The sequence below is a fragment of the Ilyonectria robusta genome (genome assembly GCF_021365365.1).
Source record: "Ilyonectria robusta strain PMI_751 chromosome Unknown BGZ61scaffold_4, whole genome shotgun sequence".
Lineage (NCBI taxonomy): Eukaryota > Fungi > Ascomycota > Sordariomycetes > Hypocreales > Nectriaceae > Ilyonectria > Ilyonectria robusta.
In genome coordinates, this window is record NW_025764438.1 from 2,094,495 (window position 1) to 2,121,548 (window position 27,054).

Consider the following 27,054-nt stretch of genomic DNA (forward strand, 5'->3'; position numbering starts at 1 on the left):
CTCTATTGAACATCAAAACACTCATTGACGGACAGTATCTACCGTACGGCCGCGTGTGTTCTATTCCCAGCTCCAGGCCTTGCCAAGCTTCATATCACGCCAACGTCACACAAGCCTCCCCGAGCCTCGTCATCCCGTCTGCGACAGATTTCAGAAGCGCAGCGCATCGAGAACCCACCGACGGGATGGACAGAGAGGGATGAGATGAGGGGTGCGACCATCGACATCCCAGTCCAACCCCCCAGTCTCCCCGGAGGCTTCAGGCGCGATTCGTGTCCCCTCGTGCCAGAGCCTCCAGCCAAGGGCAACAGGGAGGAACGTGGGAGTTTGACAGAGGAATCGGCCCAAATGCCAGTCAGAGATTCCCACCGCTGGTTCACACTTGGATAGCACGGACGACCAGGATGACCAGGGCAACCAGCCACAGATCTTGATGACCATGTTTCCTGTACGTCAGTCTTTGTTCGTCCTCCGTATATCGGATATACTCTCGACGCAGCGTTGACTATGCTTTCTTTTTCTTACGTCGTCATCCGTCCATCTCTTCCCCCACTCTTCCGGATCTCCGACTCGCTGTGAGACTCGGGCTTCGACTATCCGGATCAACCAATCCCAACGTATGCGTACATCGTCGCACAGAGTACAGAGAAATAAATTACTGGCTTCCGGGCCCGACGTAATACAAAAACATTTGTTTACTAGAGTAGCCGGTAGCGTCGTACACCCGAGATGGCAGGACGACACCATCGTCACAGGGCGTTTTTGGGCCCGTTCCAGTCCCACCGCTACGCCCGGAGGTTCTGCCAACGGCGCCCATGCCGCCTGTCCATGTCGACGACCAAAGCCATGTACGTACGTTCGTTCATGACCTAACCTTGCTCTTAGATTGCGCTTAGAAGCCGGTCTATGCTTCGCCAGTAGCCCGAATAGTCCTTCCACGCGTTCCAATTCAAATTTCACTCGACAAAACGGTCACCCACTCCAGCGCTCCAACGGGGGCTGGAGTCTTCTTCTTATTTAGCGTGTTGCAGCATCACCAGACCAGCCGCAGACACCGACAGCGACTCCACCGAACCCCACGATGCGCGCTGACAGGCTGCTCCAGGCCAGAACGAACTCGGTCGTGGTGCAGGGTCACGCCAGCCTCACGCCAGGCAACAAGGGCCTCGCCTCCATTGTCAACAAGTCAGTCGCATTGTCAAGTCGGCACTCGACGCTCTCCTTGTCATTTGATGCACGGACCGAAAAGATGGTGAACCTCGCCAGCAAGACTCGAACCGTGCACGGCTTAGTTTCTTGAGCTGACATCATACATGGTGCCAATGAGGAGAAGAAGAAAGAAAAACTGAATCTGCTTCGGACTCGGAAGTTTATTCCTTAGAATTGCAAGGGTTCTTTTCCTCCTTCACCTGATTTTCTCAACACCGGCTCTCCCAACTCTCCCTCCCAAAGCCGACCCAGCAACCCCTCCGGCCCAATCTGAAGTGAATCTTTCCACGTGTGCCTCATACGTTGGAATTAATAAAGGACGTCCATGAAAAAAATATCCGACTGACTGAGACGTTACGAGTACAGCATTTCACCCAAGTGGGGATTTCTCCTCTTTGTACCTTGCTGTCCCTTGTTTGGTGTAACATTGGCTGTAGCGCTCTCAACGACTCGGAGCAAAAGACGTCACAGCCGCTGCTCTGTCTCGTTTTCACCGTGTTCCACGGGCTCCATTCCTACCTGGCTTGGTCCATTGAGATAATCGAGCTCAAAGGTCTCAATTCGCATACCCACTTCGAGTCCCTCGCGTCGACCTTGGCCCCCAATTGGCTTGTCTTGGATTGTTTCCCTATCTTGGATTATCATGTCATGCCATGTCTTGCTTGTCATGTCGTTTCTTGTCATGACCCCATCTCAGCTCTCTCGGTTCGCAGACTTAGATAGCTCGTCCAGGCACCCTCACAGATCTGCACTGTAACATCTGGCCTCATAACCAGGCACACCCGGCAAGTTTCGCCGGCTCGCAGGTCACAAGGTGCAACATCTCCGCAGCATTCCCTCCCCCCTTTGCCCCGCACGGAATGGAGGTGACCCATGCAGCAGCTGCGTTATCCTTCTCGTCTCTTCTGTTCTCTTATCTAATGTCTGTGTCTTTTCCCGCTCATTCTGCCGTGCAATTGTAACAAATGCACCTTCAATACTCTTGTACTAGATCGATTCGATTTCGAACAAGGGTCTGTTCTCCACTCCCCGGAAACTCTGGCTCCTGCTCACCGCCGGCGATTCACGGATACATTGTTCAAGGGCGTCTTCCGCCCTTTCCTCTCATGCAGTACGCACTCTCTTATCTTATTGCTAGGGTCACATGTTGATCGCAGCTCGTCCCGGACCTGGTCACCCCCTAGTCCTCTCGCTTCCATAATTATCCTCTCCGATTAACCCTTGTGACAACCTGTTCGACAAGTGTGTCACTCCCAGACAGCACCAGTAAGAACCACCAAAAGGTCTCATCCATCCACTCGGACTATCCCATGACTCTACAACTCCCGGGACCCCGGCCATTCATGCACCCAAGTTCATCCCGGTGGTTCCACTCGATGCGCCGAATTCACTCCCGGTCTGCTCCCAATCCCGAATTTTTCATTGCCAAGCGGCCAGCTCCACCAGTCCTCATGTATCATCACAACAAGAAAATGAACTAGTTTTGGAGGTTTGTGTTTCTTAACCCATATGAGTAACGAAACTTTATGCGGTACTCTAAACGCTATTGGCGTATATATTATTGTTCAGCTTCATCGCCGGGAAGCCTGAAGCCCTTAGTGGCATGGCCCCCTAGCGAACAAAGTTCAAAAGCAATAGATATCCATCCGTGTGCTACAGTGTTTCGCTCCTTCATTCAGTCTCTTGGAGTTGAAGCCTAGTCTACAAATGTTCAAAAGTAATATGCTCCTGTTTGCTCACTGACACAGACCGTCTCAACAAGGAGAAACCTTTCCAGAACCCACAGCAACCTTTTATAGTCTTCCGATTGCCCATTATCAAAAGCATTATGCAGTAGATCCTGGAGGTTCCCAGGCCTGTAATTCTCACATGTTAGTCAATTCTACCAGCCCAGCACAAAGCCCAGCAATATGCATCCATAAATCGACATCGGATGTTTCCAGCACATAATTCTGCAACCGTTCTGCCCCGCAACCATGCCGCCTATCGCAAGCCATGGCGGGAACTGATCAGTCCCCCGCCTTTCTCTTCCACACCGGTCCATCCGTGCCTCGCCTGGCCTTAAACCCATTGCGCCATCGGGGAGGATCACCCAGATGGAGGTTGCAGCAAAGGCGGCCCGAGCTTGCGGCGCGGCCACTCGCTGCCGCGTAATATCGCGGTGCTTGCTGCAGCGTGCTGTGCATACGCACGCCGCCCCGGACTTTGCAGCCAGCCAATTGACGGCGCGGCGCTTTGTGCTGTAAGCCAAACGCCGTGCTAATGTGTCTCGTCCCGTTGGTCTCGTGCCCGCGTTCTGGCGTCCAGGGGTCCTCGTTTTCGGCCCCTCCTCCGACTACTGCAAGGTCAGGAGAATTAGCATGGGTCGCGACGGATTACCGACGGATGGCGAGACACGCTTGTTGGTGATCAATACGAGGGACGGGATGGGCGGTTTCTGTGCTGGTTGCTTCCTTGGACCTGTCTTTGGGGAGACCCATTGCCCTACAAAGGTTCCCCGAGCTCAAGGGCCGGCCAACCGCTTTCGGCATCGGGATGCCTATCTTGGAGGGGCACGCGAACCAGCATAATTTTGCTGGTTGGAGTCATCGTCTAATTTTAAGAGATAACAGGACTTTATCGCCTCATGTCTAAGGCATGCGATGCGATTGAGTCATATAGTTCGCTGGATGGGTTACGTGACACAAACTCAGTGTCCACATTCCGCGGTTATCCGTGTCAAGGCAGAGGAAACCGAGTCACCGATCGCCCAAGTATAACGCGCTCTGGAACTGACTTCAGAATCTCGATCCCCTCGCAAACAAGGAGGGTATTCTCTGGTTTCCGCTCCAATTCATCACCTGGCGTAGGTATATGGTGGATTGTGGCCAATCCAGTTCAGAGTTCACCTGCAGCTGCCCTCGCCACTCACCGTGTTCAGTGCGTCGAACCACATCACATCATCACCACACCGGCGTGACTGATTCACACCCTGCCCCTCTTCTCTCTTTTGGATCTGCATCGGTGACAACAAGGGCTCTAATCCATCCATCGGCCAGCCTAAAGCTGCATGTCAGCTGCACATGCAACCAACCACGTCGACGGCCCTACCGACCCTGAATTGTGCTACCCTACACCGGCACTTTTCATCTTATCTTTTTTTTATCTCAATGTGACATCAAGTCTGCCATCACATGTTCGATCGAGACTGTTGCCTTGTTTAGATATTTCTCGGTGAAGAACAGTTGGGGCTGCTCACACCCATTTGAACCGAAAGTTCTTTGTATCGTGACAGCCCTCCGGCTTGAACTTATACCCTGCTGGATCTACAAAATATGTCTCCTCGCAATGGGCACACCCTCACTTACTACAGGCTGTAGTAAATAAGACGGACCAAAGATACCTACGATATAAAGAAAATAAATGAAGAACCAAACGCCAATACCCCACAATGACCACGCGAGTGATCACGATCAATTCCAGCGTATTGCAGTCCCAAGAAACTAGGAAGACCCTACCGAAATTGTATGGTGCAGGTGCCGTGCTGTGTTGACCCCAGAAAAAAAGTAGTGTGGACCAAGATAACATCGTGAACACATATTCATAGTCTGATTAAACACATCGCACACCGAGATGGCATTAAATTTCTGTCATTCATATGTCCTGTAGGTACAATAGAGCTCTCCCGCAACTGCCCTCCCAAGAGGGCCATCCCATCATAGCAGCTCTTGCTCCTCAAACTATAGGTAACCCACGAAGACAGCTCGACACGATACTTGGTTAATAATCTTGACAGTCCTAGATCGCCGCCCAAATGCCCTTTCCAACCCAAATTGACTTTACGTCCAGACTCCCCTTGATTGTTTTTGGTTGCAAAGGAAAAAGAAAACCTTGTATGACTATCTTCTCTTTTCGTCTTCTTTCTGGTGTCTGTTGATACACATTGGTCCGTCTCGGTCGGGACCCCAATGACCAATGCCAATTAGGCGTGGCTTCTTCATTGGTTTTTGTAACCGTCAGCGGTTAGCCCATGATCATGCCCTTCATGCCGGACATATCACCCTCCTTGGCAGCGATTTCGAAGTAACCATAGATGATACTGTGACGAGTTAGCGATTGTTGCCTATGATTAATGCTGAAAGGAGACGGCAACTTACGTGACAGCAAGGAGAGTACCGGTACCAGAGCCGAGGGCACCGAGAAGATCGCTGGTGACGGAGAGCGCACCAATGCAGGCACCGCCAAAGGCAGCGGCAGTGGGGATGATGCGCTTGAGTTCCTTGTACATGCTCTGGTCGCGGTGACCAGCCATGACGAGACCCTGGTCCTTGAGCTGCTTGGCAACGTCGCGGGGGCTGGAACCGGACACTTCAATCCAGGTCTTGGAGAAGAGAGCGCAGGCACCGAGCATGTAGACAATGTAGGCGGACATGTGGATAGGATCGAGGAGAGCCTCCTTCAGGTTCAGGGGAGGAGACATGTAGTAGACAAGACCGGAAACGGCGTGGAGCTGCGAGGAACCATCCTTGGCCTCCCAGACACCGAAGAGACGGACGAGGAGGTTCTCAGAGAAGCGGGAGTAGAGCATCTGGGAGATGAGGAAGATGTTGGAGGAAAGAGCGGACTGCAGCATGATGGGCATGTTGGAGGTGTAGAAGAGGCGGACGGGGTAAGAACCGCGGGCACCACGCTGGCGGGAAGACTTGACGGGGATCTCGACGCGGAAGCCCTGGAGGTAGATGACGGCGGCGAAGACGGCAATGGTGGCCAGGAGGTTCATGACGTTGGGCAGGTTCTGTCTGTAGAAGGCCTCTTGAAGAGCACGTTGCTTGTTGGGCCAGGTCATGAGGAGGTGGAAGAGGGCGATGACGGCACCCTCAAACTCGGGGCCACGGCCAGTGTTGATGGTGGTGGGAGAGAAGGCCTTCCACATGATGGACTCGCAGATATTGGTGGCAATGAACAGAGAGATACCGCTGCCGAGACCGTAGCCCTTCTGGAGGAGCTCGTCAAGGAGGATAACAATCATGCCAGCAATGACCAGCTGGAGGATCAGGAGGAAGACGATACCGGCACCGAGGTCGGAGGGAGGGCCGTAGAGGCCGCTGAAGACGTAGACGGTGGCGGTGCCGGCGGACAGGATGAAAGCGAGGAGCTTCTGGGCGGTCTGGTACAGCTCGCGGTCGGACTTGAGGTCAAGGTTGACATCGATCATGTGGGTACCGGCGAGGAGCTGGAAGACCATGCCCGAGGAGATGATGGGGGTGATGCCCAACTCCATCAGGGTTCCACGGTTGCTCGCAATCACCATTCGCAGCCAGTATAGAGGATCCGAGTTGTCGGACGAGACAATGCCGTAAAGGGGCATCTGGCTCATGACCAGGAAGATGAGGAGGGTCAGGGCAGTCCACATCAGCTTCTGGTTAAAGGGGATCTTGGTCTCCGGCTGCTGAACCTCAGGGAGGAACGGCACGAACGGCTTGACCAGGTCGAGGAATCGGACTGCGTCGCATGCGTTAGCCTCGACGTCGCCGGGCGCCATGGCGCGATGGGGGTGAATCAATTGCGCGCATCACGTCGTGTCGGGGTCGCGCGAGCGGCCACCCGGCAAGCTCATGCGAGCTCCGACAGCTTTGCGCAAAAGGAGACGCGACAGGGACGACTTACGGGAACTCATGGTGGCGGTGGCGGTGGGGAAGGGGGAAAGAAAGAATTGGACTACTTCATCCAAGGAGGGGAGAAAGAATGAGAAGAGGAAGCCGAGCTTGGAGAGCTCAGGCACTGGGCGAAGGGATCGATGGATTATTAAAGAGCTGGGGAAGAAACGATGTGGCTTCTTGCTTCCTCTTGAGATGTGGCCACTGCCACCGGGTGCAATATTGCCACGTGACCTCTCCACTCTCGCCGGCCGCCCCAAACAAGCCCCAGGCTGAATGAGCCAAAAGGTTAGGTGCTCCGTCAGGGTCTTGGGTACCTTTAATTAGCGGTCTCCCCGGGCGCAATTTTCTCCGGCATGGATCCGTGAATGATCCTTTTCTAGAACCAGCCAAAGCTTCTGGATGGAGCCGACCCTTGCTATTTGCTGGCCTGCCAGGATAACCTCAGTCCCTTGGCCCACCAAACCTTGGCCACGCCATAATTACAGATGACGATGCGCAACGCGGTCTTGATGGCCTGTAGACTTTAATGTTCAGTCGCCTGAGATTCATTCTCGGGCGCAATGTTTCAACAATGGCCTCTGCTCGAAAACCTCCCGCAGAACCCCTCGTGGTTGTCTTAGGCTCCACGGGCACTGGCAAATCCGAGGTACGCCCACCAACATGGCCTGCTACATTACCGTCCCGCCCTTCTGACGATGCGAATAGCTAGCCGTTGAGCTGGCCACCCGCCTCAATGGCGAGGTCATCAACGCCGATGCCATGCAGCTCTACAACGGGCTGCCCATCATTACGAACAAAATCACCCCCGCAGAACAGCGTGGAGTTCCCCACCATCTCCTCGGCCACATATCCCTCGACGAAACTCCCTGGGATGTTGACGATTTTAGACGAGAGGCCAACCGGGTGATCCGAGATATTCGCAGCCGAGGCCGCCTACCCATCCTCGTCGGAGGCTCTCAATACTATGTCGACCCGCTTCTCTTCAAAGAGGTCATCCTGGACGACATGGAAATGGACACCTCAACATCGTTCCCCATCCTGCAAGAGTCGGGCGAAGTAATGCTACACGAGCTGCGAAAAGTCGACCCCGTCATGGCCGACCGCTGGCACCCCAACGACCGTCGCAAGATCCAACGCTCCCTCGAGATATACCTGCGCACCGGCAAGCGCGCCTCCGATTACTATGCCGAGCAACAGGCGCGCAAGGAGGCTGCGCAGCAGGATCCCACAGACCAAGAACCGTGGGAAAACCTACTGTTCTGGGTGTACTCGGAGCGCGAGGTCCTGCGAACGCGCCTCGACAACCGCGTGGATAAGATGGTGGACGGCGGGCTGCTGCCGGAAGTTCGAGAACTGTTTGAATTCAAGCGTCAGAAAGATGCGGCGGGCCAGATTTTGGACATGACTAAGGGAATATGGCAGTCAATTGGGTACAAGCAGTTTGAGTCGTACATGACGGCCGTAGACGAAGGCAAACAACAAGCTGAGACGGATCGCTTAAAGACAGCGGCCCTGGAGGAGATGAAGACGGCAACGCGGCGATATGCCGTTTACCAGACCCGCTGGATCAGACTCAAGCAGATCCCACGCCTTCGCGATGTCGGCCCTGAAGCCATCAACAGCTTATACCTCCTCGACAGCACTGACGTCACAAGCTACAAGGACAATGTCGTTGAGCCTGCTGTCAAGCTTGCCACCCAGTTCCTCCAAGGAGAAGCCCGCGCGCCACCCGCAGACCTGTCGCCCCTGGCCCACGAGGTCCTCACGCAGGTGTCCAACCCACCGCCAAAGGCCACGCCGTGCAAGCGCATGTGCGAGGTCTGCCATACGGTGCTGATGACGGAGGAGGCCTGGGAGAAGCACCACAAGAGTGCTACGCACCGGCGCGTCGTGCGGAAGAAGAAGAGAACGTCACTGGTGCCGGTGGAAAATACCGCCGAGGCCGAAGAAGCAGAGGATTCAGGGGGTGACAAGTCTAGCCCAGATATAAGTTCCATGTTTTTAGAACCAACAATCAACAAAATCTAGACCACAATCCAAATAGCCCCCTATCCAGTGCGCCATTATATGTGTTATATGCACGCACAAAATCTTTGCGTTTCCAAGATTCTAAACACCAGTTTTTGGTTCCGCCCGCCATCATCAGGACAAGTAAAGCCAACGCCCGAAGGATATCTAACAGAAATAGTCTCAAAACACTACGCCCCAATCTCAGCCTTGACCCACTTCTCGAGGCCGCCGCGGGCGATGATCTCCTGCACGTTCGGGGGAAGCTCTCCGACTTTCTGCTCCCAGGTCTTGCCATCCTTCTCGGTGACGACGACCTTGCTGCGGCGGACGTCCCAGACGAGCTTCCAACCGGTGCGGCGGGTTCGAGGCTTGTCGGTGTCCTCCTTGTACGCCTCGCGGAGGCGCTCGACGAGGCGGGGCACCTCGAGGCCCATGAGGGCGTTGTTGATGCTATTGCGGCTGAAGATGTTGCCGAAGCTGCCGGAGACGACGAGCGGGATCTGCTTGGCTAGGATGGCCGTGGCTGCTTGCTCGCGACTCGATCCACAGCCGAAGCTAAATCCTGCGACGAGGATATCGCCAGGGTTGGTGGTGGTGCGAAATTCGGTGTCGTAGTTCTCCATACACACCATTGCCATGTCTTCCTTGGTCAAACCGTCCTGGTACGTATATTTTCCAGGATATATGCCGTCAGTCGATATATTATCTGCATCGCAGAAGACGATCTCGCCCTCAATCCTCTCAGGGAAGCCGGGGAGGATGTCGGCAAGGATCTCCTCGTCAGCGGGGGCAACAGCTGCCTCGGATTGTTCGCCAGCCCCGTCTTGCTCGGCCACGGCAATCATGCTCTCAGCTTCAGCGATGATTTTATCCAGGGCATCCTCAATGGACAGCGCCTTATCAGCGACGTAATCACCGCTGCCCTCGCCGATGATGACCTTTTCGACACCCTCGGGCTTCTGGTACCAGCCGGGACCGGCGATCTTGCCGTGAAGGGCGCTGGCAGCAACGACCTCGGGGCTCGCGAGGTAGGCATTCGCTTCTCTCGACCCAAGCCGGCCAGGGTAGTTCCTGTTGGATGCTGAAATGCCAACTTCACCCGGCTCTAGAAGACCGGTCCCGAGACCGATGCAAGGTCCACAGCCTGATGTTAGAACTTGGGCACCAGCATCGACCAGGACCTTCCAGTCTCCTGCCTCCTCCGCAGCCTCCTGTTCAACAATTGAGGCGGCAGCAATGTAGAAGTTGACACCGGGAGCAATCTTGGCGGGCTTACCGTCCTTGGCGGCCTGGCGGAAGACAGAAGCAGCGGCACTAATGTTAGAAAAGCGCGCTGCGGTGCAAGAGACTAGGTAAGCTTTGTTAATAGGGATGTTCTGGGCCTCGATGTCCTTCAGAGGGGTAGCGATCTTGACGGAGTTGGGACCAGAGACGAAGGGGGACAGGGTCGAAAGGTTGCAATATATTTCCTTGGCGTATGTGGCACCAGCATCGGCGGCGAGTCGGCTCTCTATCAGCTCGTCTATACGCTTGTGGTTTAGGCGGCTGCTGGAGGCACTGTTGGGGTCCTTCATAGCTTCCGTGGTGGCCTTGGCGCGGAGCCAGGAGACGAGCATGTCGTCGATGGGAAATAGACCGCTCAATGCACCCCACTCCGTAGTCATGTTAGCAATGGTCAAGCGATCATCGATAGGGATGCTTCTCATTGTCTGTTCGGAGCCGGCGAATTCGATAGCGTGGTTAAGAACATCATCCTGGTTGAAGAGACCGCAAAGGGCTTCACGGGTGAGTGAGATGAGACAAGACGGATTAGGGGTCTTTTATGGAGGCTCACCTTGGATGACATCTTTGCCACTGACTCCAACGGGAAGGACACCGGTAAAAGTGACCTTGGCGATGGGGGGAACTTGCCACCACGTACGTCCAGTCGACCATACAGAACAGGCATCGGTCCTAACAATAGCCGTGCCAAGGCATCCAACACCTCCGTAGTGGTTGCTATGGCTATCGGAAGCGACTCTAATGTGTGTTAATTCGGGATATCAGAATCGAACGGGGAGCTGACGTTAAAGTACCGGGCCAAGCATAGCCCTCCTCGACCATTATTTGGTGGCCGATACCTCGACCAGCTGGATAAAAATCGACACCATGTTGGCGAGCAAAATCCCCAATCAGGCTATATTTTTTGAGGTTTGCCTCGGATTTGTTGCCCACGTCATGATCCAAGGTGAACACCACCTGGCGGTTGTCATGGATCTTGGTGGCTCCCACTGACATGAACTTCAAAGCGACGGGCCACGTGTTATCGTGGGTCATGCAGTGGTGAGGTTTTATGGTGACATAGTCGCCGGACCTGACCTTCTTTCCGGGAGCGAGACCGACCGAGTGTTGCTGGACAATCTTCTCGGTGAGGGTCTGGGGGTTGACCGGTCCGGCAGGCTTCGGGGAGGAGAGGAAGTCGAAGGCGTTCGGGACACTGTCGAGCTGCGACTGGAAGGCGTGTTGCCGCAGCGGGCGAGACGAGGTATAGGCACGGAACTGAGAGACGGCGGCGGGAAGAGATCGTGAGCCGGCGAGGAGTCTTTGAGCCTGAAGCCTGGGGCCGGCGACGGCGTTGAGAGCGATGGCTCTCCGCTAGAGGGGTGAGTCAGTGAATAGAGCAGCGAGCAAGGATCAATTGCCGGTGGGGGGACATACAAGTGCAGTCATAATGAGGATTTATTGAGAGAGGATGGCGTGGGCCATGGCAGAGTGGTCAATTCGGAGAGAGAAGAGGCCGCACGTTGAGGTTGTGACTCGGAAGAAACGAGGTTGCACTTTTTGTTTGCGGTAGCTTTACCTTGAAAGCCGGCCTCGGCGCGAGTCGCCCTGGCTTGCGTTGGAAAATTTGCATCATCGGAACTCCGAGGCTTGTGATTGGCCGGACGGCTCCTAGTCCGGGGGAGAAGTGCTTCCCCGCTGCAGTGGAGGAGACCGCGGGAACTGTGCTGGAATTAGAGGGGTGATTCGCTAACCCTGGCCGTCTGCGCATCGGAACGGAGAAACATCGGCAATCAGAGGAGCCGTCACGTGAGCCCAGTCTTACTCTTCTGAAAAAATTCCTGCTCTCCATTTCTTGTTTCGCTTTCCTCTTCAGATAGCAAGAAAGTCCGCCGCTCACTGTCCATTGGGGGCAGTGTTACCGGCAGGGTCTTTGGACTCGAGGATGTTCTGAGAGGAAATTGGATCCGTCGTTAATCTCGACACCTAGTGATTCCGTCTAGGTGTCGTTTCATTTTTGAGATCTACATTCTTTCGCGTTGCCTTGTGATGTTGTAAGCTTTATCGACGCGTAACCTGGGTGCTTTGGCTAGCACTGAGCCTGGGGTTGATGCTGTTGTATGAACTATATAAATCGGTCGTTTATTGTCGTACTGTCCGAACGCTTTACTGTGGGCGGCGAGTACACTGTCGCGTCGCGTGGCTTCACCTGAGAGCCTTACCTTGGGCCCTCCCTGAATTGAGGGCCACCAAGCTTCGGCTTTGACCCAGGCTTCAACATCCACAAGCTGGTAGACATCAATAGAGGCTTTTCTCATTTGATTTGCATCTACCTATGGTGTCTTGGCTGGCTGTGCCTCCCTTTCGCTATATTCCGCCAATCTTCTCCCAGTCGGACTGGGATGAGCGGTCTGACTTCACGCAGCGTTCTGAAGCTGTCGCTTCACGATGCGTCGTCACCCCTCGAGATTGACATCCCTGATGATCAAACACACACTCGTCACAGTGCCGCGATGTACCTCGAATGGGCTACGATCTCACATCCTGAGGCAGCAACCGTAAGTTGGTTGTGATTAGTTGATGAGCATCACTTGAACAAAGGCATGGTGGTTGTACTCTAAGAACACTCAAACCACAAGACAGTCTGCCTTCATCTAACAAAGGCTCTTTAGTGGAAAATTCGATTGTCCACGGATATTGCAGTGTCATGTTCCCACCACAGTATCATGTTCACGGCTCTCCAACCCAAACGAACCCCGAAGAAATCCCCTGTATAAAGTCCCTCCACCGCCAAGACTTTCCGGTCTTAAACAATACCCATCACCAAGCACCCTGATCATGACTACAGCACCAACACCATCAAAAGCCCCTGGGCCAGTTGACACGGACTTTGATATCCTCGTCTCCCTTTCAATCATCCTCGTCTTCGTCGTCTTCTTGCTCCCGTGCTGCTGCTTTCAGTTTCTGGCCCACCGCCAACAGACCAGAGAGGTGCGGCGCAAGAAAACCACCTGGCCCAAGGGCATCGGAGTATAATGAGTCTCCGATGTGTGTCATCTCTCCACTCTACAGGTGTTTGGGTGAAGCTAAACAGGCTTTGGTGTGTCAACCCGTACCATCGTTATTTCACACGCTGTAGCAATGGCACATTCATTTCCAGATAACAGTGTAAAATAATAGTAGTAATAAAACAGAACGTTCTCAAGCGGTGATTTGTCTTATTAAATTCGGACAAGATACAAAACTCCATCCGTCCCAGATCATGCCCATCACATCCAGGACGGAGTAAACAAGACCCTTCCCAACCATCTATCTGCCCAGACGCCGCCCCTGAAGTTCGTCTATAATACAACCAATGCCCGTTGGGAATCCCCATTTGCCGTCTCGTAGTCGTCTCGCCATGCTTTTTGCGGATGTGTTAAATCATAATTGCCGTGATAGCCCTTGGATCATCAGTGCATGCCCCCCATTCCGAACCCCCCAAAGAGCGACGTTGTGGGTATCTGGCTCTGCTGTGCGTTGTTTGCGTCCCAATTTATATCCCAATTCAATGCTGACACGTCCAAATAGCCGCCCAAAAATTGATCCATGTCTGTGATCTGTGTTGATGATGTGGGAGGCTGTGGGATTGATGTTGGTGGGGGCGGCTCGGAGCATCGAGATTCGGTAGGCGAGCATTCCTGAAGACGGTAGATGAAAGCAGGATAATCGAGGGATCGTCCTGCTTGCGCATGGGCTTTCTCACGAACCTTCCACGCCTTTAGGACAAGCTGTGCCTGGACGGCATATGCCTTCTGGTTCATGTCGAAGAGTTCCGAGTGGTAGTGGTAGATCTTGTCGATGAGGTTCCAGGCACGGTCCACAAGGGTACCCATTGCACGCTTACAGAGCTGTCCTGTCATGACGGCGAAGATGTCGAGCTGGAAATGAAGCTTGGTAAACCACAGGAACCCCGTGTTTTCCATCACCTCGTACGCATTGGTGCTGTGCTCGTTGTTCATGATGAAGATCTTGAAAAGATTGTCCCTTGGGTTGAGGATTTCGGTTCCCCACTCAGGCTGCTCCCTCATTGGCACTAGCAACTCCTTCATCTTGCTGATAAGCATTGGCCGGATGGAAAGAGCAGCAACATGAGCTGGTCCAGCGCTGGCGTCGATGTACCGGAGTTCCACGGCGTGCAGTCGGTTTTCGAGTTCAACCACAAGCTCGCGATACCTCTCGATCGACGGGTAGGGAATCGGCGATTCTTCTGAAATGCCCATGATGGCGGCCTCGAAACCAGGGGTCCCGTGGAGGAACTCGGCGTTGACGAGGAAGTTGGCAATTTGATAGCCGATGAGACAGAAGGCCATCTCGGTAGGTCCCTCACGTGGTTGGAGAGGTTCGGTCGATCCTGGAAATAAATCTGCATCGTTGACATTCTGGGGCATTTTCGTGTCCCAGTTGGTGGGTAGCATGGAATTGCTGAGGCCGGAAACCATTGCATTCTTGGCGTCCTGGAGGATAATCTGCCACCACATTCGTCGTCGCATCTCGGTTTCAAAGGGTGTCAGGTGTAGAGACTCGCCATCTCGGTGGTATCCCATCTTCTGTGCAATTCGAACAATCATACCACTGATGATCCAGGCCGCGTGCCTATCATATCGATTCTGGAGGGAGAACTGGTAGAGGATTAGCAGGATATTTACCATTGGGGAAGAGACATCTATACCAAGTACAACAATAAGGATTGTAGTACCACCATGTCATAATTTTTGAGGAAATTAAACTTCTGTAGTGCGAGCTTGGTACCCATGGTAAACCGTCGAATGGCATCTTCGCGAGAGCATCCAAGCATCTGGGTACATTCGTTCTCGTTTAGGGAGACGGCGGCCATAGTGAAGACGGAGAAGAGAAGGGCCTGGTAATTGACGGGGATAGATTCCATGTTTGTTGTCGCATCCATGACATACGGCTGCACCGAAGGGACGTGGATGACTTTCATCAAGGGGTTGACACGGTCCAGGAATAGTTGCCATAGTCTAAAGATGTGTACAGGGTCGGGTTGGAGTTCTTCGATGGACTTGCCGGATGAATCGCCAGGGAGCAAAAGATCAACATTGGGATCCGGACTCAGATCATCAGATCCAAGGACGCTGCATTCCTCCGGGTCGTCGGTGTCGACAATCTCTCTCATGGCTTGAAGCTAGCGATGGGACATATATTAGTATTGGGGGTCAAGGGACGGGACGGGTAACATCACCCACCTCCTCGTGGATGCTTGCCCAAAGGTAGCTATCCATAAAGCGGACACCTCCGTCGTCTTTGACCATTTTACCGGGAGGCTTCCACTTGGGAGGCGGTTGCGACTCGGAGCCAGTGGGGGTGGTGACCGAGACATCCGACTGCGAGCCATCCCGGGAGGGGAGATGGGCGGACTGCACTGTCGGCGAGGGCACTGAGCCATCGGCGTACTGCTTGAGCAACTCCTCACAGCGCGCAAGTCGTTCTTGGAGATCTTGGTTTGGGCGGCGGCGCTTCCGCGCTGGGGCCGGTATGCTTGGGGTGCATGTTACGTTTGCCTAGAACTTGGTGAGCTGTGTGGGCCGGCGTGTGGTTCCCAGCATGAGGGAGTGGGGAGGTGTGAGCTCAATATGGGACATGAAGGATGAACCTTGAGCCTGAGGCATGGGAGCAGAGTTGAGACGCGTACACGGAGAAGGCAGAGGTGGCTGGGGATAAGGCTGAAGATGAGGCTGAAGAAAGCTCGAATCTATATGACGCACCTTGAGGCAGTTGGAGCAAGGCGTGTTGCGGTCGCATTTGATCTTGCGATGCTGACAGAGGACGCAAGCCAGTATTCTGGAGCCCTTGTGGGAGCCCGGCGTGGTGTTGGTCGACATATCCGTGGGATCCGACGCGCTCAAGGGCCAGCCTCACATGCCAGCCAGAGCCAGAAAAGTCGTCGATGTTTGCGCCTTGGGTCCTGGTGTAGTGTAATTGGAAACTGGAATTGCTCTCTCTGACCGTGGATCAAACGGACTCCACTAGAGCCGCCTGGACCATTCGCTGCGGGCGGGCGATGAGGGGGAGGGGCAAAAAGTACGGGTTGGTTGGCAGAGGCAAAAGTAAGAAACGACGCCCGGAAGTGGGCGGGAGGAGGCGGAGAGAAAAGGCGAAGGCGACGACGACGTCTCAGGGATGAGATGAGATGACGGCTTGAGGCCAACTTGGCGGGAACCGTCGTCGCGCGCAAAGCCGGTGCCTGGCGGAAGGCGTCGCAAGTTAGTCTACCCTGGTTTGGGCGGCAAGCGGACTTTGTGTGCGCGTGAGCGTGAGCGTGAGTCTGTGTGATTGCCGGATGGGTGGTGGGTAGTGGGTGGTGTGCCAGGGACTTCCAGGGAGACAGACAGTACGGAGTATACCTAGGTAGGTAGGTAATGCTAGAAGATAGCAGTCGACGGGAGTTATGCAAGGTCGCGTCCCGGGACGAGCCAGTGCCGTAGATCTAGCACGGTACGACTTGCGACTGACGGTGCCGCGGTGGGATTGAACGCTGCGGCAGACTCCTGGGACCTCGGCCAAGGCAGCGAGATGCGATTGATAGGCGCTGACGGAACCGGACCGTACGGCAACGGTGGTGAACGGTGGTGAGGCGGCGGGGAGGCAGCCACGGACGCAGAAGAGACGATGACGACAACAGTGGGCAGTGAGCAGGTCGATGGATCGATGGCCGATGGTCAACTCTCGGTACGAAATGACGGAGAAATGAGTAGGAATGGGGCGAGGGCAGCGCTGCGCAAGGGGGCAATCCGAGTCCGCGGGTCCGCTTAGCTGAGTCCGAGTCTCGTCGTATTTTGGATGAGTCGAACGGGCAAGGCACGGAGTACGAAAGGTGACTAGGCGGCGATCGGAAGACTCCAACGCCGTACGCCGTGCGCCGTAAATGTGATCGGAGTTAGCGATGCTGGCCGGATGACTGATGATGGCCTGTGGCCTGTGATAGGGAGCCAGAGGGAGAGCCAGAGGGGTCAGAGGGAACCAAACGACAGGGAGAGCAAGGGACACAGAAGGTTCTCGCCTCTAATTAGTGCCCTGCCTTCTCCGGCTGGGCCGTGAGCAATGCGATTTGATGCGTCCCAGATTCAACCCCGGTCAGTCAGCGACGGCCGCAGCGGAGCGTTCGCACTTCGTACTTCGTACACGGACTAAAACGGATGGAAGGATGGAAGGATGGAGGGGGGAGACGTAATGGTACTTTGACGAGTGCCCGTGGTCAGACCAAGAAATGCGCAAAAATTGGGAAAAGAGGCTTGATCGACGGTTCAAACGCGCTCGCTCACTGGCTCCCTACCTAGAGATAGTAGTAACCGGTGCTGAGCAAGCAAGCGTGTTGGCGCCGCGGACAGCGGAAGCGGGCGGAGGTAGTGGAAATGGAAGCGGAGTTCCGCACAAAATCCCTCCGCGCGCGATAGTTTTCAAGGATGGACCGCCCAAGCTCCAAGCTGCCAGGATGCCAATGCTGGTGTTCGATGTCATCCACGACACCTGACAGCGGAGTTTGTTATAAATCAGGCCCAGCGCCCACCGTCCTGGTCTCCGCGCGCGAGCCAAATCGGATCGTCTCTATTGAGTCGCGTGTGTGGCTTGTGGCTTGCGGCTTATTGTCAGCGATTGGCGCTGTTGCGCGAGCCAGAGGAAGGGAGTCAGAAGACAGCCCAGCCAAGAAGAAACCCACCTCCCAGCACGCCGTGTGTCCCAGAACTAAACTAAAACAGCCCGGCAGCGCAAGAACCCTGGGAATTCTGTCCGACGCAATAGGCCGGGAAGTGTAGGGATTCAACCGCGTGGAGGCAGGCACGTGCTCAGCGCACTGCTGCTTCGCGAGACCGGCCGGATTGACTGACTTGCGAGCAATAGCCTCTGTGAGTCAACCGGGAAATCTGCGAGAGACAATCGCAGCCCGAGAGCGATGTTTGAACGGTGGCTTCTCGCTTCCGAGTCAACTGACGTGAAATCCGTGCTTGCGATACAACACGCGCGAGACAAGTCGGATCTGAGGCGCCAAGCTGTTATCGTGCCGCTGGCGATGACGTCGGATGGCTGCCAGGCTCGGTGTTAGAAATTTGCCGTTCCGGTCCTTTCGGATGGAGGTGATTCGTAATAATGTGCCGGGCCAGTCACCTTACATACACGGGCCTACGGATATTTATTCGATTCGATATCATTTACAGCGTCTGCGAAGCAGGTCATGAGCTGGCATTGCGGTGTGCGCTGGGTGTTCCACGGCAGGGATGCCTTCATATGCGCCGCTTCAGCTTCGTCCAACAGGATCCAGTAGCAATGACTCTAGCTACTGCGGTCCCTCTTTTATCTCCGTTTCCCCCATAATCGTTTGCATTGATGTTGGAATTTATATTCCACAATTTCCAGAACCATCGGCCGGAAAGTCGATCATTTCCGGCCCCGAAAGTTCTCGGATCCCTTCGACAATCCGAGTTGTCCCAGATTACCAAGTCGCCACCACGACAAACCCCGAGATTCTGTCCCGCGCGGGAATGCGACCCGGATGCGTGATCTCGTTATGATGGTGTTTAACTAGCTGACGAGCGGAAAGTCTAATCTCTTCGGAAATCGCCGATGTCTATTTGCCTTATATTTTAGGTGTAAACCGGGACGCCTGTCAAACATGTGTCTGACAGACGAAGCTCCCACTGGAGCAGAGACTACTGAACTATTCCACTATTCCCGGCCCGAAACAAGTCAGGTCTAGCTACCGTGACAGCGCTGAAACGGCGATGAGGTAGACCCAGGAACCTGGACAGGATACTACCCAACCCAAACAGCTACGGGACTGGTACGTGTTTTCTGGGCATCAGCGGGGGCAACCAGATACCCGTCAGCACATCACCCCTCCAACAACCCCCCCACCCACGGCCCTGGGACAAGGTCGTAAAAGATGCGAGCAGTTGTCACGCTACCATGCAGAATAACCTTCAACGTCCATATCCTTGCTGCCCTCTTTGCACCAATCATATTGATCATTTTCTGACATAATTTCGAAGAGCAGTTCCACAATATTTACAGAACGAGCCTCTATTCCGAATCCTCTGTCCCATCCTGCTATCGACACTGGGAGGTACAGCTTCATCCACGAGATCTTTCACGCTTGACAACCCGACCGATATATCCGAGTTTTGGCACGGCAATGGTGATCTAGTTCCGTGAACCCCGGGACTGTAATGATATTGTCAGTGTAGGTGTAAGGCGGAATTGAGAACGGCACATGAACGAATGATTGCTACTATTTCCCGCCAAGATTGATGCCCTTGGCAAGTGTGAGTCGACTAAGGCGTTTTGCGCCATGTCGATAGCACCGCCAAGAAACAAACTGGTGGTTTTATTAGCTAAGTATCCTAAAGACTGAGAGATAAAAGTGTTGGAGAGCTTCGGCCTAGGCTCTTCGCTCGTGCTTCAGGCTCAGTGCACGAGGGGGGGCAAGATAGGACACTCAGGGGTTTCCGCAACCCGTGAACCACATGCATGCCTAATTTAGTTCGTCGCATGTTCTAGATTCCGTGATCATTGCTGCGCTATCTCTTTTGTATTAGCAATGTTATCTCAAGGGAGCACGGTGGTGGAGTGTGGTTAGTTCATCAACGTCTGTGACCAACCTCGGCGCCGTATAATTTAAACCTTTTACAATTCACCGAGAATATTTCCGACATTCACATCACTACTCACAGAAGCTTTAGTTTAGTTGTGGTGATTTACTATCGTATCTTTATTACGTCTTAAACTGGTGTTAGGGATTTGCACCTTGCGAACCCATTTTTAACAAGCGACCTTCGGCATCACAAACACTCTACCCTCCACTAATCACACTCCATAACCGCAAGCCTGCCGTCGCGAATCATGCGACAACACTAAACCGAATCTCTTTTTAGATGAGGGAAGGTTCATTCAGTTTTTGTCATATACATCTTGGTAATTTATTTCCTCGTTTTTCCAAGAGCTAGGCTCGTCTCCTCGCTGTTGAGTTGACATCCACTTGAGAGCAACTGGAGAGCAACTGGAGATTCAAAGCAAGACCGAGCAGAGAAACTCTTCTATCTTGCTAGATCTACAGCATAAGTTAATTGGTAACGTAAGTACATTGCAGTATTGCCTTGGAGGTATACGGCGATATGCGTGATGAGGTAAGTGAGAAATTGGGTTGGAGACGTACGGCGCTTGTTGAAACCTAGTTGTATTGGAGTGCTGCGGTTCGAAGAGGTCGTTTTCCAGGGTCGGGGGTAGACTATCCGCTCGACTGGAGATGTCCCTGATATATCCTATGGTTCAGTACGAATTTATTCCCCACTGACAGCAAGATTGGAGATAGAAGGATTGGACGAAGCGCTTGATGCAAAGGCAAATGTGTAACAACCGTCTTCTACCAGTTATGTCTTTAATCTATCTGATGATATTGCACGTTCAAACAAAAAGTACCGATTGTGAGCATTGCTATTTGCACACAAGTATGTGTCATTCCCGATTGGCATTGTTAATGACTCCCCTAATATAGGAGTACTAATCCCTAGTATTTATTCATCTTCAATAATGTTTATTTGGTTAGTTTATTAATAACAGTAGGTTTCTAATCTAATAATTCCATGATAAATTGAGCAGGTCAGATGAGATATCTGCCAGTAAGCAGTCCGTTGAGGATTGCTTCGGCTGATTCCATTCTTTATGACGTCTAGAAGTTTCCTGGTACACAGTATGAGAGTTGTTATGAGACCTACTCTTTCTGTCTTCAGCCCTTTATGCCTCCAACCTCTTCTCCTTCTTAGAGGTGGGTCACTTTCGTCATGTCGTGTATGAGGTCCAGAAAGAATACGTGGAAATCTCGACGGTGATGGCATTCCTGAAACTATGCAAACAATTTATCATTTGTGAAACTACGTAATATTCTCGTCACACCCTGCCTGCCGTTTTGATGAAGCCGCTGCCCAAACGCCATTCGCCCTGGTCTTGTCATTATCAGTTGCCTACTCCAGAAATCGAGCATCCAAGATCGTCCTGATCAGCCTCCGGTTGCCTGCCGAGGCGATTGTCTGTCCCACAATAGGTCCAATGAACTCTTTGAGATCCGATTCTTCCGTATCCGCTGCTGTGCCATTGACGCCATTGACACCTGGCTCGCCATGCTGCGATAGAGACGCGACGGCCTGGACAATGCCCTGTACTAGCATCTCGTAATCCATAGTTCCTTCAGCCTTTTCCTTGAGAGGCTGCAGGATGGCCGAATCAAAGCTCTTGAGGTTTCGGAGGACAAGGACTCGAATGGCTTCAGGGCCGCCAGCCTCGAGGAGACCGTGGATGGCGCCGTAGAGGACGGCCGGGGGTTTGGTGGGGTCGAGGAAGTACTTCAGACACGTCCGCGTGAGCTTTGGCCGGAGGAGAGTATTGGAAGCCGAATACTTTCGGGCGATTCGTCCAACCAGTGAAGCGGCAAGCTGTCGCAGGTCATACTGCTCCCGGATGGCATCCGTTCCCTCGTCGGTACCGAGTTTTCGGGCCATGAGGCATGTGAGGGCCGGCGCGGAGAGCGGGCTGGCATAAGGATCCAGGAAGAGGCTTTTGTTTTCGATCAGGGCATTGGTCAACTCCATCATTTGCTTGAGCGTAAAGGTATCGTCAAGGTGGTGTGTAACGCGATCCATGATAAAGTTGATGAAGTAGGGGATGAGCTGATGCAGACCGGGGTCGTCTCTCACAGAGCCAAGAGCGGCTTGGCGTAACCGTACGACCTCCTCATCGGGGTTGTCGTCGAGGATGGCGGCCTGGATCTTATCAAAGTAAAGGATGAGCTCCTTGCTCACGATATGCTTGATAGAGGGCTTCATGGTGACATTGTCGTTGCCAGCCAGGGCGGACAGTGCAGGGTTAGCACCGGGACCCTTGGGTAGGAGCTCTTGCGATCGTGATTCGGAGGTAGTTGGATTCTGGGGGATCGAGGGCTGAACACCTTCAATGGCGAGCCAATGCGCTGGAGGAGCAGGTTAGCGCTGCGGACTACACGAAGAGGTCAGAAGTCAACGTACCGGTGAAGCTCATGTCGCGCGGGACCTTGGGCAGGGGCGCATTGATGAGCTTTTCAAAGTCGACCTCCTCGTCTTCGATGTAGAAGAGGGGTTGGCCTGGTCCGAGGCTCGCCTCCCCATAGCGCAAGGGCCGTGTCGAATCGTATCCGTAGAGTGGCTCAACATCGAGAGCCTTGAGGGCGAGGGAGATGTCGTTGACGGTCAGGGTGGTGCGGCGGGAGGCGCGCATGAAGCGCAGAGCCTCGACAATGACCTGGCCGATGCGGTATTCGACATCCTGCGTCAGGGACTTGAGGGCCTCGTCGTTGAGGGATCCGATGCCGACCGATTCAGCGACGTCCTTGACATTGTCTGGGTTCCAGAGCAGCTTGGGCGTTTCGGCCGCCATGGCGCTGGCGGGTAGAGGGCGAAGGATGGAGGAGGTGCTTCTAGTGGCCGTGGCCGTGATCGGGATGGTCGTCGCGGAGGCGCGCTCGGGGTGGTGTTGCGGTGACGATGGTGGTAAGGTTGAGGTTTCGACGGATGGGATTGGCGGAGACCGAGACGAGGTTGGACAAGGCTGAAAGCGTCGGCCTGGCGTTCCACTGGAGCTCAGCGCGGGGTGCGCGCCACAGCGCTGGCTACAGTGGGGGTCGGACGCTGGGCTGAGGCGTCCACTGAAGCGCGTCGTGGCGCAGCCCTGCCACCTGCTGAACGACGAATGCTCATTCTGGAACAACAATATTGCGTTTTCATTGTTGCCAAGTGTTCATGATAATGGAGAGGATCTTATCACTGACCACTCTGAGCAGAAATCAACATGCGATGTAATGTTTCAGAAGATCTTTGTGTGAACGTATTCGTAAAGAGATCGACCAACAATTCCCTTGATGGCTCCGCGTTTGTCAACCGCCAAGACACTGAAGATTGACGTCAGGATTCTAAATTGGGCCTTTGACTGAAATGAATGGATCGGTCAGCCATGCATACTTTTATCTCTCCTAGTTTTATTTAGGCTTATCCAACCGAATTGTGCTTGGGAATCCTCCCTCAAACGTGCAATGTGGAGCAGTGTGGGCCTCCATAAATACGCCCAAGCAATACGGCGTATATATCCGCGTATAGCAGTCAGTTTCCCCCAACAACACGTCAGATATTTAACATCCTGCTGCAACTGGCTGAATGGGAAGAAAGGGGACGCGTAATTTGAGGCTATGTATGACACTTGTCGTATCTGAACCCTTTAGAGGATTAGTCTAATACGAGAAATGGTTCAGATACTCTCCATAAGTAACCTGAGTTAGCCGCACAAGTTTCCTGCACTGATTTCCAACCATTCTCCTCCCAAAAAGCGATCAGAACCAAGACGATCTCCACCCGTCTGCTACATCCTTAATACAGATATATCTACTATCTACTCTACCCCTACCTTTTGGAATCCCCCACAAGGAATTTTCTTAGCTCCACCACAACAGACCGATATCACGATGGACCGGATAAAGGCCTTCTTCAATAGCCACTGGTTCGATGCGCACCACAAGACGAGAGTGCATATTGGCCAAATCGTTCTCGTTATCCTCATCATTGGTCTTTCTGGCGCTCGAGTTGCCACCAAGCCGAGCGGCATACCCACAAGCAGATCTGATACGATCGCCATCACCATGGTACGGACCCAACACTATCTCATGGGCCCTGAAGCCTTTTCGTCCGGAAAACTAACACTGGACCCCCACAGAGTGTCAAAACCCTGGTCATTCTCACATATCAGCTCGTGACTGAGCACGTCTCGAACTTCAAGAAGTGGGGAAGTCTAAAAGCATATGCTATCCTCAACACACTTGAGATCCTCTTCTGGTTTGTTGTCGTCATCCTCGCATTTATGGGGATCAGCACGTTTTGTCAAGGTACCAACTGTGCCATGATCTGGCTTGTCGCCCTGGTCGGCTTCCTCCTAACGTATGTTTTCTCACTCCATTCTAATGTGACCCATTGAGGAACTGACCTGATTGCCGGGGTTTAGTGCCGCTGCATTCTGGACCTCTGTTGCTTCGTGGCTCAACTTCCGCTACTTCAAGAACTATGGTATCCACCGCGGATCATCCCTTCCTCGACAAAGACCACAGGACCCCTATAGAATGGATGACTCTTCAATCTCGAACCAATCTCAGATGAAGTAAGTTAAGGGGAGACGATCGATCCGGGTCAGGATCGTTGGAACCCCGGCTTTGAGACTCCAAGTCAAAACGCAGCCTGGAAATGTTCGAAAGAGTTCAAGAGAAATTACAGCAAGGGTGGTTGGGACGGATTCTTTTTGGAACGGAGTGTATCAACTCTAGTCAGGGATTAGATCATGAAGAAATGACATACGTAGGTGAGAATATATATCCTAAAAGTTTAAAACACCACGTCCACTTATTCCAAAGAAGCAAGCCTTGGAAATAGCCGCAATGAATTCCCCCAAAGTTTAGAACAACCCCAAAAGTAACATTCCAGGTCATACTTTCGGCGTGAGCTCGTTGCCTAAAGGCATGAGTAAGAGTACATGTATAGCGGAGGATAATAGCTTGAGGTGCTGACGCCCAGATGACAACTGAACCATCGCACTAATTGCATGGAAGGAATGTTGCGGAGTCCGATTCCTGTGGGAATTGGCAGCCATATGCCTCCATGGCGTTGTCGAATAAAATTTAGCAAAGAGTAGGATTGTTGCTTTTAAAGTTTGCGAGACTAATCTACTATTGAACATCCACGACTAAGGTGCTCTATCTATGTTCCGGAACAAGCAATATCCCCTGCGGGCGCATACGAAGAGAGGGTCCAACAATCCGAATTGTGACGCTGATAGAAAGCATGATCTAAGCCCGTGGTACCGATATTGTGGCTGGTTTGTGTACGAAAAAGAGAGAAGGAATAACAGTATATGACTAGGGGGGGATCGATATCGTGGAGGAGCTACTTCTCCATACTCTTTAGCCTCGATATCTAAAAATGGAACCCCTGAGATCTAACAAACCGGTCACCCCGACCTTGTCCAGGGAAATTTGCCGTAGTTGATTTACTTCTTGTTGTAGTATTTAAATCAACGATGGATATTGGTGTCGTTTCTATTTAACATCATGAGGCTTCATCAAATACTAACTTATGATGTTCCGTCAGCCTATCGCAAAGTTTATCTCTATCTTTCCATTCGCGAATGCTATCAGCAAGTTCGCAACCAGTCTGGACCAGTAAGTCCCAGAGAGTATCTTCAACATCAAATCCAAAGAGTTTCTCCAAGTCGGATTTCGGCCCAAGCAGTCTCAATCTTGACTTCCCATCCACTGCGATCAAATCTCCCTCGTCGACTAGATGGCCGGCATTCATCTTCGGTGTGTTGGAGTGAAGAAAAGCAGGACGGACCGTCCCGCTGGAGCTTTTTTGACTCTGAGCCAAGTCGTCCAGGGGGAGGTATTGGACTATCGCCGTCCCTTTCTGCATCTCGCCATCATATCTGCCGACACTCATCGGGGGAGTCTTCACCCTGTAATGCATTTCATTCAAGGCCACGGCGGCTGCCATGAATGTCTCCTTGTCGCCTTGTCCCAGTGCTCCCTGGCTCAAGAGTGGGTAGAAAATCTTTGGCCCAAACATATTGTAGTATGTCGCTAAGAGAAGGGACGCGAGATGTGTTTCCTTGTTGATAACAAGTTGGCCTGACTCGCTAGATGCTGGCGGCAATTTCTCTGGGAAATGTGACAATCCAGCGATATCCCAGAACCGAGGCGACTCCGTCGCACCCCAGAAGTCGGGCCAGGTGATGAGCCCGTGAGAAAGATACGGTTCCGCCTCGAATATGTTTTTGTTGGGTTCAACCAAGGGAATGCTGTCGCTGTCGAGTAGCAAAACCTCGGAGAAAGAGGAGAGCAGCAGCGCGGCGGCCTTGAGCTGGTAATGTTCGATCTCCAACCCTTGGGGATTTTGTGGGCTGCCCTGGGCTTTGAACTGCGACAGCACCACGCATTTCGCGTTCAACTTGGGCAAATATCCACCACAAATCTCTGCCTCATACTCACTCTCGTTGGGAACGAATACTTCAACCGGTAGCTCGCTGCCGGTTCGTCGGAGCATGTGTATGCCAATGACAGCAGGACCAAAATACTCCCCTCCACCAACCATCACAATACCACGGCCATGGAATAGTTGGTTGTCGCCATTCGTCTTCAATGCTTCCAGCTCAGCTACAAATTGCGCATGGGACAGGCGTAGATGCTCTATGTCAGCATCGTCGGCGCGAGTAAGGTCGCGGTATGGTTTTCGTGGGTTGTTCGGCTTGGATGGTTTACTCGTCGATGCGCCGCCGACGAGCTTAATTGGAGACTCCAATATGGGGCGGGCATCAAAAATGATCTGGCTCCATTTCTGCCAAAATTCACCGATTGTGTTGGACGACTGAGATGCGTGTGGTTTATCTTCTGCTGCACCGGTTGCGCTTTGCGACTGAGATTGTGGGGAGCTCGACGATGGGAGCTTGGCACCCAGACTAGCCAGACTGGGGCCGTTTGATCGATAAAGATAAAGGAACAATATAATCGCCGGAAGCAGAAAAGCCAGCCATCGCAGAGCTAATCGCATTTCTGTCGGATTGTATGTAGGAGTGCTGCGGTTGGAGAGAAGACAGATCATTTAGGCCATGAAGCAACGGAAAGGTGCTTAGGCTCATCCACGCGTTCTATTCCCTGATCGGGTTAGTCACAGTGCACGTGTATCGCAATCAAAGGTGAGAATGTTTCGCAAGTTATAGGGGTGTGACGATCGAATTGACGCGAACGAGGGTCCCTGGTCCTTGACCTTAAGTTATGTAAGTGGGCTTATGTACTACTTACACAGTTGCTTTCCGAGCGAAGCCAACA

At 53.1% G+C, this 27,054-nt stretch overlaps 7 protein-coding genes across 7 annotated transcripts; 2 read left to right on the forward strand and 5 right to left on the reverse strand.

Annotated features, from left to right (window-relative positions):
• Nucleotides 1-4,810: 4,810 nt before the first annotated feature.
• BGZ61DRAFT_414409 (SecY subunit domain-containing protein) lies at nucleotides 4,811-7,113 on the reverse strand. Its single transcript, XM_046243324.1, has 3 exons — nucleotides 6,856-7,113; nucleotides 5,346-6,690; nucleotides 4,811-5,287 (listed from the first exon to the last, which is right to left on the reverse strand). The coding sequence occupies exons 1-3, from the start codon at nucleotides 6,863-6,865 to the stop codon at nucleotides 5,212-5,214; spliced, it is 1,431 nt and encodes a 476-aa protein (XP_046108756.1). The 5' UTR covers nucleotides 6,866-7,113; the 3' UTR covers nucleotides 4,811-5,211.
• A 306-nt stretch (nucleotides 7,114-7,419) lies between these two features.
• Nucleotides 7,420-8,876, forward strand: BGZ61DRAFT_491451 (IPP transferase-domain-containing protein; the record flags this gene model as incomplete). Its single annotated transcript, XM_046250430.1, has 2 exons — nucleotides 7,420-7,494; nucleotides 7,554-8,876. 2 exons carry the CDS (start codon nucleotides 7,420-7,422, stop codon nucleotides 8,874-8,876), a joined length of 1,398 nt encoding a protein of 465 aa, XP_046108757.1.
• A 170-nt stretch (nucleotides 8,877-9,046) lies between these two features.
• BGZ61DRAFT_491452 (aconitase a/isopropylmalate dehydratase) lies at nucleotides 9,047-11,567 on the reverse strand (the record flags this gene model as incomplete). The annotated part of the gene is made up of 4 exons (XM_046250431.1): nucleotides 9,047-10,635; nucleotides 10,693-10,877; nucleotides 10,924-11,492; nucleotides 11,556-11,567. 4 exons carry the CDS (start codon nucleotides 11,565-11,567, stop codon nucleotides 9,047-9,049), a joined length of 2,355 nt encoding a protein of 784 aa, XP_046108758.1.
• Nucleotides 11,568-13,260: 1,693 nt separating this feature from the next.
• On the reverse strand, nucleotides 13,261-15,554 carry BGZ61DRAFT_168639 (fungal-specific transcription factor domain-containing protein). The gene is made up of 3 exons (XM_046237558.1): nucleotides 15,365-15,554; nucleotides 14,830-15,303; nucleotides 13,261-14,779 (listed from the first exon to the last, which is right to left on the reverse strand). Exons 1-3 carry the CDS (start codon nucleotides 15,428-15,430, stop codon nucleotides 13,571-13,573), a joined length of 1,749 nt encoding a protein of 582 aa, XP_046108759.1. The 5' UTR covers nucleotides 15,431-15,554; the 3' UTR covers nucleotides 13,261-13,570.
• Nucleotides 15,555-20,981: 5,427 nt separating this feature from the next.
• BGZ61DRAFT_384510 (uncharacterized protein) lies at nucleotides 20,982-22,796 on the reverse strand. The gene is made up of 2 exons (XM_046242702.1): nucleotides 22,187-22,796; nucleotides 20,982-22,131 (listed from the first exon to the last, which is right to left on the reverse strand). The coding sequence occupies exons 1-2, from the start codon at nucleotides 22,572-22,574 to the stop codon at nucleotides 21,131-21,133; spliced, it is 1,389 nt and encodes a 462-aa protein (XP_046108760.1). The 5' UTR covers nucleotides 22,575-22,796; the 3' UTR covers nucleotides 20,982-21,130.
• A 557-nt stretch (nucleotides 22,797-23,353) lies between these two features.
• On the forward strand, nucleotides 23,354-24,565 carry BGZ61DRAFT_445627 (uncharacterized protein). Its single transcript, XM_046245106.1, has 3 exons — nucleotides 23,354-23,829; nucleotides 23,901-24,121; nucleotides 24,186-24,565. Exons 1-3 carry the CDS (start codon nucleotides 23,653-23,655, stop codon nucleotides 24,340-24,342), a joined length of 555 nt encoding a protein of 184 aa, XP_046108761.1. The 5' UTR covers nucleotides 23,354-23,652; the 3' UTR covers nucleotides 24,343-24,565.
• Nucleotides 24,566-25,162: 597 nt separating this feature from the next.
• Nucleotides 25,163-26,806, reverse strand: BGZ61DRAFT_445629 (mannosyltransferase putative-domain-containing protein). The gene has a single exon (XM_046245107.1). The coding sequence runs from the start codon at nucleotides 26,774-26,776 to the stop codon at nucleotides 25,280-25,282; it is 1,497 nt and encodes a 498-aa protein (XP_046108762.1). The 5' UTR covers nucleotides 26,777-26,806; the 3' UTR covers nucleotides 25,163-25,279.
• Between the last annotated feature and the right edge of the window lie 248 nt (nucleotides 26,807-27,054).

Bases quoted from the DNA above. Each gene is read 5' to 3' on its own strand.
- BGZ61DRAFT_414409 (XM_046243324.1), bottom strand. The intron at 5,288-5,345 runs GTAAGTTGCCGT...AACTCGTCACAG, and splicing joins GGTACTCTCCTTGCTGTCAC to TATCATCTATGGTTACTTCG.
- BGZ61DRAFT_168639 (XM_046237558.1), bottom strand. From the start codon at position 15,430: ATGGTCAAAGACGACGGAGGTGTCCGCTTTATGGATAGCTACCTTTGG. The intron at 15,304-15,364 runs GTGGGTGATGTT...TCCCATCGCTAG, and splicing joins GGGCAAGCATCCACGAGGAG to CTTCAAGCCATGAGAGAGAT. The intron at 14,780-14,829 runs GTATAGATGTCT...ATCCTCTACCAG, and splicing joins AATCCTTATTGTTGTACTTG to TTCTCCCTCCAGAATCGATA.
- BGZ61DRAFT_384510 (XM_046242702.1), bottom strand. From the start codon at position 22,574: ATGGCGGCCGAAACGCCCAAGCTGCTCTGGAACCCAGACAATGTCAAG. The intron at 22,132-22,186 runs GTACGTTGACTT...CTGCTCCTCCAG, and splicing joins GCGCGACATGAGCTTCACCG to CGCATTGGCTCGCCATTGAA.
- BGZ61DRAFT_445627 (XM_046245106.1), top strand. From the start codon at position 23,653: ATGGACCGGATAAAGGCCTTCTTCAATAGCCACTGGTTCGATGCGCAC. The intron at 23,830-23,900 runs GTACGGACCCAA...GGACCCCCACAG, and splicing joins ATACGATCGCCATCACCATG to AGTGTCAAAACCCTGGTCAT. The intron at 24,122-24,185 runs GTATGTTTTCTC...GCCGGGGTTTAG, and splicing joins CTGGTCGGCTTCCTCCTAAC to TGCCGCTGCATTCTGGACCT.
- BGZ61DRAFT_445629 (XM_046245107.1), bottom strand. From the start codon at position 26,776: ATGCGATTAGCTCTGCGATGGCTGGCTTTTCTGCTTCCGGCGATTATA.